Source organism: Chiloscyllium plagiosum, chromosome 37 (assembly GCF_004010195.1).
Source record: "Chiloscyllium plagiosum isolate BGI_BamShark_2017 chromosome 37, ASM401019v2, whole genome shotgun sequence".
Lineage (NCBI taxonomy): Eukaryota > Metazoa > Chordata > Chondrichthyes > Orectolobiformes > Hemiscylliidae > Chiloscyllium > Chiloscyllium plagiosum.
Window position 1 is genome coordinate 15,629,353 of NC_057746.1, and position 12,520 is coordinate 15,641,872.

The 12,520-nt window shown below is 43.6% G+C and overlaps 2 protein-coding genes across 5 annotated transcripts in view; one reads left to right on the forward strand and one right to left on the reverse strand.

Moving 5' to 3' along the window:
* LOC122541318 (netrin-G1-like) overlaps positions 1 to 12,520 on the reverse strand; it is a 910,622-nt gene that overhangs the window by 147,919 nt on the left and 750,183 nt on the right. The window lies entirely within an intron of this gene.
* LOC122541320 (major histocompatibility complex class I-related gene protein-like) overlaps positions 798 to 12,520 on the forward strand; it is a 22,912-nt gene continuing 11,189 nt past the window's right edge. Inside the window, exons 1-3 of the mRNA XM_043677977.1 lie at positions 798 to 1,041; positions 5,077 to 5,337; positions 11,949 to 12,224. Coding sequence (XP_043533912.1) covers positions 975 to 1,041; positions 5,077 to 5,337; positions 11,949 to 12,224 — 604 coding nt within the window. The 5' untranslated portion in view covers positions 798 to 974. The remainder of the gene's footprint in view (positions 1,042 to 5,076; positions 5,338 to 11,948; positions 12,225 to 12,520) is intronic.

Consider the following 12,520-nt stretch of genomic DNA (forward strand, 5'->3'; position numbering starts at 1 on the left):
GATGTGCAGGGCCAGGTGAATTGGCTATACTAAATTGCCCGTAGTGTTAGGTAAGGGGTAAATGTAGGGGTATGGGTGGGTTTCGCTTCGGCGGGTCGGTGTGGACTTGTTGGGCCGAAGGGCCTGTTTCCACACTGTAAGTAATCTAATCTAATCTAAAAAAAATTGTGAATAGTGTTCAAGAATGTGTAGGTTAGGTGCATTAGTCAAGGGTAAATGTAGAGAAAAAGGGTAGGGGAATGAATTTGGGTGGGATATTCTTTGGAGGGTTGGTGTGGACTTATGGGGCCGAAGGGCCTGTTTCCACACTGTAGGGATTCTGTCACATAACATGAATTCTAGAACATTAGCCATGTGCATTGTGGTTTCCAGGTACCTCTTTATGGAATGGACTTTAAAAAAGGCCATTTGGTCCATCGCACCCATGCTGTCATCAAACATCTCTCACTTTCCAGCACTTGACTGTACCCTTGTACGCTGAGGCATTTCAAATGCTCCTTTGAGAATTCCCCGGAGAAATGTGTTTCTTCAGTGCATTTTGGCCTCACAAAGCAGGAGGATTTATCACGTTCTCTTCCAAGCAGACAGCAGGCACTGAGTTTTTCTTTCAGCAGCTGCCGTCAGTTACTGTTGTGACTGCAGCACATCCGAAAGGCTGAACTCAACTCACTTCATTGTGTTTCCACTGTCACTTCCTGATTCAAAACCTTTTCTGCTGAGCTCAGCTGACTTCCGTAATATCTCACAAGTGTCTAAATTCCTGGAGGCAAACCTTGAATAGCCGAGTTCTGCCAGAGCTTGGTGACTCATAGATTGTTTGAATTGCAATTGGTCTGGCCGTGGATTTGTCTCCAGTCAGTAAGAGGCTATTCGAGTGATTAGGAACAGAGTTTCATGGTCGCACGGGATAGAGCATTCCTGGATTGTGGGGGACACTTCTGCAGAAACGATCGCCCCAAAATTCCTCTCCCACCATGAGTAGAGACGGAGGAATGGAGGGATTGGTATTCCTGGTGCTTCTGTGTGGGGAAGTCTCTGCAAGTGAGTATTCACAGCTGAGAGGGGCAGTGTCAGGCTGGGGTAATGTTAGCACAGAGGGAAACCGATAGCCCGAGGTATGAGGGAGCAGTACCAGGCTGGCGATTATATTAACATAGAGGGAAACTAATAGAGCGAGGTAGGGTCAGTGCCAGACTGGGGGTTGTGTTACAACATCTCAGAGGGAAACTAATAGAGTGAGGTGTGAGGGTGAAGTGCGAGGCTGGAGGTTATGTTAGCGCCGAGGGAACCAATAGAGTGAGGTGTGAGGGGGCGGTGCCAGACTGGGAGTTATGTTAGCACAGAGGGAAACTAAATAGGGTGAGGTGTGAGGTAGGTAATACCAGGGTGGGGTTATGTTAACACAGAGGGAAGCCAGTATAGTGAGGTGTCAGGGGCAGTGCTAGACTGGGGATTATGTTAGCACAGTGGGAAACCAATAGAGTGAGGTGTGAGGGGGCAGTACCAGGCTGGGGGTTATGCTGGAACATCTCAGTGGGAAACCAATAGAGTGAATTGTTGGGGGCGGGTGCAGTACCAGGTGGACATTGGAGTTGCAAGATTGAGAAGGGTGTAGGAGAACGGGACGGGGAGGGTGGGGTGCCCGAAACGTCGACTCTCCTGTTCCTTGGGATGCGGCCTGACCTGCTGTGTTTTTTCCAGTGCCTCACTTTATCGACTCTGACTCTCCAGCATCTGCAGTCCTCACTATCTCCTCGGTTGTGAGGGGGTTAGGCCATGGGTAGCATGCCTCCACCATTAAATTAAATCATGTCTGATAATTTCCCATCTTCCGATTCCATCAATGTTCCAACAAAAATCCAATTCACTTTTGAAAACACTTGAAACGAGAACTCCCCTACCCCCCAACCCAGCCCCCGCCATTGCCTCGACGTTGCCAACTTTTTGAGTTCAGGATTTCCACTATTGCTCAATGTGAGGAGAAACCTGCTGACTTCCCTTCTGAATGGCCTGTTATTTTATATTGGTGTCGAATTGTTTTATGTTGATTCTGTCAATTACTTGTAACCCTTTAAACGCTTATAAAAATACAAAGCAGAAGGATTAGAAGCAGGAGTAGGCCATCCGGCCTTTTGAGACTGCTCCAACATTCAACATGATCATAGCTGAACATCCAACTCCGTACCCTGTTCCCGTTATTGTCCCACACCCTTCACAATCGATTAGCTGTGAATGTTCTGCACTCAAGGAATGATAAGCTTAAATACAAACAAAAGATGCTGGGGTAACTCAACAGGTCTGCGGAGAGAGATTAATATTTTGATTCCAATGTGGCACTTCTTCAGAACTGTCAGCATTCCAGGTTCTAACCATTCATTGTGAGAATATGTTACCACAAACACCACTGGTTCGTTTAACAATCACCTTAAACTGGAAATCTACAATTTCTAAACTATTCGCCAAAGGAATTGGGTTCCCCTGTCTTGGCACTGTGTGATATTGAACACTGCTATCAAATCTCCTTGAAGTCTTTTCTTCTCCAAAGGAAACCGCCTGATCTGTGCACATCGTTGTCATTCCTCAACCCTGGAATCATTTTAGTTTATCTTTTCAGTAAGCTCTCAAAGAGTATTCTGCATTCCCTACGTAGCTGCACCCAGAATTGAAAACAATACTCTGGTTCAGCCTGCGCTTTTCTATCTGTAATGGTTCAGCATGAATTCACTATTCCTTTCTTCGGATGCATGCACCTCTGGGACGGCTAGCTTTTGTTTCCCAACCCAAATTCCCTACTGGCTTGCCAGGTCATCTCGAGGGGAGTTAAGAATCATACACTCCCTACCATGTGGAAACAGGTGATTCGGCCCATCCAGGTCGACCCCCGCCCATTGTATCTCTGTAACCCAGCATTTCCCATGCCCACTCCACCTGACCTGCGCATGTTTGGACTGAGAGAGGAAACCAGATGATCCGGAGGAAATGCACACAGATACAAAGGGAGAACATGCAAACACCACACAGGTAGTCTCCCAAGGAGGAAATCGAACCCAGATCCCTGGCATTGTGAGGCAGCAGTGCTAACCACTAAACTGCCCTGCTGCACAATCCTGTGGGACTGGAGTCACATGTACTCTTGATCTTGCAGATTTCCTCCACTCTGGGATAGGAGTATGAATGGATGTGAAGTTACTTGCTTTGGAAGAAAAATTGTTTTTTTAAAAAGTGGCATATTACTTCACTGATGAGGTGCCAGGAAGTGTGGGTGTCTGATGAGATTTTGTCTTGAAATCTCTTTTTTTAGTTTCTTTTTTCCCCTCTGTTATATTATCATGGGAGGACTGTTATTCTGAATTTTTTACCTCTTTATTTTTCTATTTTTTTCCTATGATTTTATACTTTTGAAGGTCTGTAATGCTGAGTCTGTAAACCTTTTAAAGAGGTTGTACTGATGCTAGTGCTGTAAGTGGTGACTTGTAAACTTTTCACTGTACTCAGGTGAGTACATGTTACAATCTAATTCTAATGTGGTATTAAGTGTGTTGGATTGGAAGTCAGACAGAATAGATTAAATGTCACTTTGCATCAGCAGTTTCATTTGGAAAATTTTAGCCCAACTGGTATTCATCAGTCAGGGCTTCCTCAAAGGTGCAGTGGCTTGCAAAGTATCAATGGGGGAGTTATGAAGTCTAGATTAGAGTGGTGCTGGAAAAGCACAGCAGTTTAGGCAGCATCCGAGGAGCAGTAATGAGTTATGAAGTCTGACTGGTCAGCTACATTGGCCCAAACTAGGCCAGATGTCAATTACAAAGTATTAAGGTTGAAGACAGCGATGAAAACATTCCTTCATTACTCGCGCAAAACATTGAAAAAATTAAAAATAAAGCATTGTGCTTTGAAGATTTCCATCACTGGGAAACGTCAGGAATATGAAACTTGTTTTTAGTGATTCTTTAAATCGTGCATGTTATCCTTGATTTAGACTACATCACTTTCTCCAACTTTACCCCTTGACTTTCTATTTTCTACAATAGTGCTGCCCATCTCTGCAAGCACTCTCGGAGAACTGGTATTCCTAGGTAATAGAGACCATTTGGCCCATCAAGTCTGCACCAACCCTTTGAAGAGCATCGCACCCTATTCCTGTAACACATACATTTACCATGGCTGACCCACCTAACCTTGATAACTACTGCGCAATTTAGTTGCTGACTCCCTTTTTAGAAATTTTTTCCCAATAATTTTGCTAAGAAAAATATGACAGCTACATCCTCACTAAGGTTTTCTGTTACTTATTTGCTGTTAGCTGCTCTTGATATCTTTTTAGCTTCCCACTAACCTCCTGTACTCGAGAGCTCATCACAATGACTTGCAAAGGAAGCGCAATAGTGCCTAGGACCTGGGCTCATTTCCAGCTTTGCATGACTGTGTTTTTGGAGTTTGCGCATTCTCCGCATGTCTTCATGGGTTTCCTGCCACAATTCAGAGATTTGCAGGTTAGGTAGATTGGCCATGCTAAATCATCCAGTAGTGTCCAGGGTACGCAGGCTGAGTGGAATAGCTATGGTAATTGAGGAGTTATGGAGATAGGGTGGGAGGAGTGGGCTGCTTTTCAGAAGATCAGCGCAGACTCAATGGGCTGAATGACCTCTTTCTGCACTGTCAGGATTTGATGACTCCCTTTTTGAGGTCAATTTGTACCATTTGTGGTGTATTAGCTTGTTACCACTCCCAAAACTCAGTAAGGTTTGTTAAAGATTTTGTACCTGCTCTTCTTTAAAAAAAAAGACAATCTCTGCAGAGTTTCCTCAGTTAATCACATAACTGCAACAACAACAGTTCTTTCTTGCTTATGTGTCGCAGTTTTCCACAGTTGGTATCCCAAAGTTTGTGAGAGAGATTGAGTGGATTGTAGGGGCACAGGAGGGTACTCAGTGGGACACTGAAAGGGATCTGAAAGCAGGGAGTAAGATTCAGGAGGACCATGGCAGCAGGGTCGAGAGGGAGAGCAGGGATAGTTTGAATGTCTCATTTTATGTTGGATTGTAAATGTAGTGGCCATGCCTCTCTCTGTTTCAGATTCTCACTCTCTTCGGTACCTGGCCACTGTTCAGACTGCGACCCACCACCTTCCAGGCTTTGTGATCATCGGCTATGTGGATGATGTCCAGTTTTTCAACTACGACAGCACTCGGAAGACATTGATCGCCCAGGGGCAGTGGATGGTGGAAAGTAAGAAGCCCCCATTCTGGGAGCGAAGTGCAATGCTGGCACAGCAGAAGGAGAAACATTTCGAACACTACATTCAAATGCTAGCGGCACGGACCAACCAGTCGGGTGGTGAGCTCATACACCTCAGTTGTTAACATCTTTTGAGAGAAGCTGAGAGTAGAAAGGGATTTGGATAAGGTCATGGGAAGGAAGGGGTTCCATCTCCTTAGAGCAGGGTCTAGCAAACAATGTGTACATTAGACCTCAAAGTATATTTGAAAAAAATGCTGTGCCCACCCTACCTGATGTTCCAAGGTTCAGGGGAACACAGATTTCAGGGTTTGACCAAAAAAATGCAGGAAAACCCAGGAAGGGAACCAAGAGAGGATATTAAAGAGGAAAACCAGGGTATTCTGAGACTGTTTGAAGAGATAGATAGCACTAGTGTAGAGAATAGAACTTTAAGACGTGAAAGTTGGAGTAAGGGAGAAAATAATGAAATCTAAATCAAGGATACAAAATATGTGGAGTACAGTAAATTAGACTTCAGAGCAACAGGCACAGATTGACTTGTGGAAGTACGATGCTGTGACAATAGCAGAGACCTGGCTGAAGGGACTGCGTGTTAAATACCACTGGGTATAAAGTGTTTGGTAAAGATAGGAAAGGAGGAAACAGAAGAGAAATGGCATTATTGGTCATGAGGAGCATTGGTGGAAAAAGGGCAATTGCATAAATAAGGTTGTAGACAGGACTCTGAACTAAATGGGGCATGAGGAGGGTTCAGTTAAAGGGGAAATTAGAAAACCCAAATTAAAGGAGGAGGTAAGAGTGCAGAACTCAGGGGAAGTTATTAAAATCTCCAGTACACACAGAAATACGGCAGTGTATATGGAAAGGGTTAGCAATGAAACTTCAAGCACACTGGGCAAACGAATGACTGTGAGAAAAGGGACCGTTAATACCGGACTTAAGCTGTTATGTCTGAATGCATGCAGTATGAGAAATAAGGTAAATAAGCTTGTGGTGTAGATCGAAATTGGCAGGTATGATGTGGGCATCATGGAGACTTGGTTATAAGGGGATTAGGATTGGGAGCTGAATATTCAAGGATTGAAAAGGTAGGTAGTTGGGCAGAGGTGGTGGCTTGCCTTATTAGTAAAGATTAAATTAAATCAATAGTAAGAAACGAAGTAGGGGCAGATGGCATAGAATCTGTGTGGGTAGGATTGAAGAACCGCAAAGGTAAAAAATCAAACCATAGTTGGAGTTACATACAGGCTCCAAAAGTAGTCAGGAACTAGGGCACAAGATGCACCAGGAGATTGAAAAGATGTGTAGGAAGGGCAAAGTTACATCGATCATGGGGGATTTCAATATGCAGATGGACTGGGAAAGTCAGGCTGGAGATAGATTGCAAGAACGGGAATTTGTGGAATGTTGACCAGATGAATCTTTGGAGCAGCTTCTGGTGGAACCCACTAGGGAACAGGCAATACTGGATTTATTGTTGTGCAATTGATAGGGGAGCTTAAAGTGAAGGAACCATTAAGAGACAGTGATCGTAACATGATTGAATTTACTCTGTAATTTGAGAGGCAGAAGACACCATCAGAGGTAACGGTATTATAGCTAAATAAAGACAACTACAGAGGCATGAGGAAGGAGCTGTGTAGAATTGACTGTAAGAGGAGTCTAGCAGGAAAAACAGAGGAACAGCAATGGCAGGATTTTCTGGGACTAATTCAGGAGACACAGCAGAGATTGATCCCAGGAAAAAGAATCATGGTACAGGGAGGTTAAGGCAACCATGGCTGACTGGGGAAGTCAGAGGTAGTGTAAAAGTGAAAGAAAAAGCATATAATGTGGCGAAAGGAAGTGGGAAACTAGAGGATTAGGAACCTAACAAAGACCAATAGTGGGCAACAAAAAAAGCAATAAGGAGGGAGAAGATTAAATATGAGGGTAAGCTAGCCAGTAATATAAAGGAAGACTGTTAGAGTTTCTTTAGACATATTAAGGGCAAAAGAGAATCAAAAATGGACATTGGGCCTCTGGCAAATGACACTGGAGAGATAGTAGTGGTGAACAAGGAAATGGCTGAGGAACTGAATAATTACTTTTATTTTTAGATTAGATTACATTACAGTGTGGAAACAGGCCCTTCGGCCCAACAAGTCCACACCGACCCGCCGAAGCGAAACCCACCCATACCCCTACATTTCCCCTTATCTAACACTACGGGCAATTTTAGTTTTGACCAATTCACCTGACCCTGCACATCTTTGTGACTGTGGGAGGAAACCGGAGCACCCGGAGGAAACCCACGCAGACACGGGGAGAACGTGCAAACTCCACACAGTCAGTCGCCTGAGGCGGGAATTGAACCCGGGTCTCTGGCGCTGTGAGGCAGCAGTGCTAACCACTGTGCCACCGTGCCGCCCACAAATGTCAGTCAGTCTTCACGGTGGAAGACATGAGTAATACCCCAAACATTCAAGTGAGTGAGGGGGCAGAGCCAAGTGTGGTGACCATAACCAAGGAGAAGGTGCTCGAGAAACTAAATGGCCTAAAGGTGAATAAATTACCTGAACCAGATGGATTACACCGCAGAGGTACAAGGGAGATAGCGAAGGGATAGTGGATTCATTCGTGGTGATCTTTCAGGAATTGCTAGAATCAGGAAGGGTGCCAGAGGACTGTTTAAAATGGAGCAAGGCAAAAGATGAAAAATTACATTAAAAGATTAGCCTAACCTTGATTGTGGGTAAGATCCTGGAATTGATTGTGAAGGATGAGATTTCTGAATACTTGGAAGTTTATGGTAAAACAGATAATGTCAGCATGGTTTCATCAAGGGGATGTCATGCCTGACAAATCTGCTGGAACCCATTGACGAGGTAATGAGCAGATTAGACAAAGAAGTGCCAATGGATGTTATCTATCTGGACATCAAGAAGGCCTTTGGCAAGGCGCTGCACAGGAGGCTACTGAGTAAGATAAGGGCCCATGGTGTCAGAAGCAAGGTGCTAGTATGGATAGAAGCTTGGCTACTGGCAGAAAGCAGAGAGTGGGGATAAAAGGGTCCTTTTCAGGATGGCAGCCAGTGACAAGTAGTGTTCCACAAGGGTCATTGTTGGGATGATAACTTTTCCCTTTATACATTCACGATCCAGACAAAGGAACTGAGGGCATCCTGGCTAAATTTGCAGATGATACAAAGATAGGTAGAGGGATAGGTAGCATTGAGGAGGCAGGGAAGCTGCACAAGGATTTGGACAGGTTAAGAGAGTGACAAAGAAGTAGCAGATGGAGTACAATGTGGGAAAATGTGAGATCATGCACTTTGGTAAGAAAAATAGAGGTATGGGCTATTTTCTAAATGGACAGAAAATTCAGAAGAATGAAGTGCAAAGAGACTTGGGAGTTCTAGTCCCGGATTCTCTCAAGGTAAACTTGCAGGTTGAGTCAGTAGTTGGGAAAGCAAATGCAATGATGGCATTTATTTTGAGGGGACTTGAATATAAAAGCAGGGGTGTACTTCTGAGGGTCTATGAAGCTCTGGTCAGACCACACTTGGAGTATTGTGTGCAGTTTTGGGCCCCACATCTCAGGAAGGATGTACTGGCCCTGGAGCACGTTCAGAGGAGATTCACAAGAATGGTCTCAGGAATGAACAGCTTAACATATGAGGAACGTTTGAGGACTCTGCCTTTATACTAGATAGAATTTAGAAGGATGAGAGGGGATCTAATTCAAACATACAAAATACTGAATGGCCTGGACAGAGTAAATGTTGGGAAGGTATTTCCACTGGTCAGAGAGACTAGGACCTGAGGGCACAGCTTAGAGTAAAGGGAAGACCTTCTAGAATAGAGATAAGGAGAAACATCTTCAGCCAGAAAGGGGTATTTCTATGGAATTCATTGCCACAGAAGGCTGTGGAAGCTAGGTCATTGAGTGTTTTTAAGACTGAGTTAGGTAGGTTCTTGAATATCAAGAGGATCAATAGTTATGGGGAGAAAGTGAGAAAATGGGGTTGAGAAACTTATCAGCCATGATTGAATGGTGGAGCAGACTTGATGGGCTGAATGGCTTACTTTCTGCTCCTATGTCTTATGGTCACAAGGGACATCCCAGAAGGTTCAAACATAGTATCAATCTGACCTGATTTAACAAATAAAAAGAGTGCAATTAGTTTGCACATCTATTGGTAACTAGTGAGTGTGTTACAACATGGGGTAAACCCCTCTGCTAATTTAAATCTGACACACAGAGAAGTTCACCTCATGCCATAATGTGTTAAATTTTGAGAGGCAAAGAACAATCCCAGATGACACTACTTAAAGTAAAAGTAACAAGTTTATTCTTTACGTCCAACAGAGAACATTAAAACAACAACTATTTACAACTCCTTTCTCTCTAACCTATCTTTTACCCTCCACTGGACAACATTGGTCAGATAAATTTCCTTTTAGATTTACGGCAAAATCAATTTCAAACCCAGGTATAGTCTTCAGATGTCAAACTTTCTCTGTAGATTTCTTTCAGTTGACCATAGTGTTCTGCTGCAAAAAATTCTTATAGACAGGTACCTTTTGGAGAGTTATTCAGCTGGCAGTCTGTTTGTTGGTGCTTGGTGCTATTCTCCCCCTAACTGTTCAAATTGTCTGGTTTTATACCACAAAGCATTGAATCATTTCATTGGTTTAATGCCATCCCAAACAGTAAAATTCAAATTTGATTGGATTTTAGTATCTGTGGCATAATTTAAACTTTGAATTTGTTTTTGTACCATGGCAACACAGTACCAGCTATTTGTGTCAATCAAATGTTAAGTATTTAAATCTTTCAGCCCAATCTGTGCCTCTCTAAGTCTGCGCCAGCTTCCAGTCTCTCTTAAAGGTACAGTACTCACCTACACCTTCATAACAAGTGGGAAGGATGGAGTGTGACATATCTGGAGGGAAATTACAGAGAGAGTTGATATTATACAATGGTTATAATTGGGGCTGGGGGCAGAGTGGAGGTGGAAAAGCATATTAGAAAACCAAAGGGAGATTATGAGGAAAGACTGGTGGTCAACATGAAAGAGTGTCTCAGATTCTTGTGTGGGCATGTCAGTATTAAAAGGTTGGTAAAACTAGGACTTTTTAGGGACCAAAAAGTTTTACACTTGAAGGTGGGAGACATGGCTGGCATGCTAAATGAACATTTTGCACAAGTCTTTATCAAGGAGGTGCTTACGGCCTAGGCAGGAGGCTCTGGGTGATCAGGGTGAAGTGTTCATTAGAGTATCAACAGTTAAAGTTGGCACTACGACCGGATAAGATCTATCTATGGATCATGAAAGACAGTGGAATTTTGCAGAGGCACTGGGCATGATCTTTCAGTCTTCCCTCGACTCTGGGAGAAGCCCAGAAATTGGAAAATTGTAGATTTTACACTCTTGTTCAAAAAAGCCCAGAAGGTTACAGCCGACAGTCACAGGCAAATCGGTTTAACCTCTGCATTGCAGATATTATTCAGGATAGAATTCATAGTCAGATGAATAAACATGGCTTGTTTAGGGAAAGCCAGCGAGGATTTGTAAAGGGGAAATTAAATTTGGCTAAATTGCTGGAGTTTCTTTGAAGAGGTAACAGGAGATTGTGTGTTGTTTTTAAGTTGAGGGGAAGAATGCACGGGGAAGGGTGAAGTCCTTAAAACAGCCTTGACAGGAATGGTGTGGAGTTGCAGATTTACTAACAGTCTATTCTGGAATTTGTAGACTTTTCTAATATATGTGATTAAAGCTTTCACACTCCATTAAATTCATTCAATGGATTGCTTCTATTCAGTTAAATCAATCAACATGGTTCAGGAGTTTATTGACAACTTCATTGGGAAGTCTCATTTTTTAAATATGGCATATTTTAAACATATTCATGCTTTTAAAGAGCATTTCAAATAGCAAAGTCTCAATGTCTGAGTGTACTATCAATAAAATATCAGTGCGCAGGAAGAAAAGTAATTAAGAAAGCAAACAGAATGTTGCTGTTTATTTCAAGGGGAGCAGAAGGCAAAGACTGGGAGGGTATGCTTCAGTTATCCAGGCCATGATTACTCTACATCTGGAGCACTGTATATGGTATTGGTTTCCTCGTTAATGTAATAGTGTAAATGCATTGGAGACAGTTCAGAGAAGGTTCACCTGACCAATACCAAGAAGGAGGGTTGCCTTAAGAGGAAATGTTAAGGACGGGCTCGGCTTGTGATTGCTGGAGTTCAGAAAGGTTAGAAGTGACTTGATTGAACCATAACCGTTCCTGAGGGGTCTGCCAGGGTGGGTGTGAAGAGCAAGTTTTCTCTTGTTTGATGACTTAGATCCAGGTTCACTGTTGAAATAAAGGAGATCATCTGTTTAAGACCAGGAAAAGGACATGTATCTTTCCTTTGTGAATCCTTTGAACTCTCTTTCTAGCAGGTAGCCTTTTTAAAAGAGAAAAAGGGTGATGGGGAATGAATATCAGAAATGGAAGGTATTGGGAAGTCATTAGTTCAGCTGAATTGAATGGTGGGATAGTTTCAAAGACCTAATTCTGTCCAAGTTCTATAAGTTTAAGTACTCCTTTAGAAGGCACCCAGGGTTTGATGCTACTGCCTGCTTCCCAGTGTTGAATCTGATGTGAGGTGCAGGCTAATGGGTGGGCTCACTCAGTCCAATGTCTTCTGATTCCCTGAGTCTATCTCACTGACAGGGATCCACTGGTTCCAACTAATGACTGGCTGTGACCTGAGGGAGGATGGCACCACAGATGGATTCTCACATTTCGGCTGGGATGGGCAAGATTACATGAAATTTGACAAGGATCACCAGGACTGGGTCACCACAGTACGATGGGGAGAAAAGACAAAGAAATGGTGGGAGGAAATCAAGGCCTGGAATAATCAGCAGTGGACATATTACCTGGAGAAGGAGTGTGTACACTGGCTGAACACCTACTTGGACTACGGACAGCAGATGCTGAGTATCAGTAAGTGATGAGTCAGGGAGAGTGAAAGTCTGTAAGTGCGGGTGGGAGTACAAGTCTGCAATGAGGTGGGAATGAGAGTTGGAGAGTGGTGGGAAAGTGTGAGGTTGTCAGTGTGGGGATGGTGAGGGGGGAAAGAGAGCTAGTAAGTGAATAGGGGAGTTGGGGGTGCGAGTAAAAGTTGTGGAGTGAGAGGGGAGTGAGTAGGTTAGTGGGGAGGAGCGAGAGTTTTGTGTGAGGGAGAAGAGAGAGGGTGAGTGAAGGGGTAGAGTCAGAGGTAGTGGGTGAGCGGAGTGAGA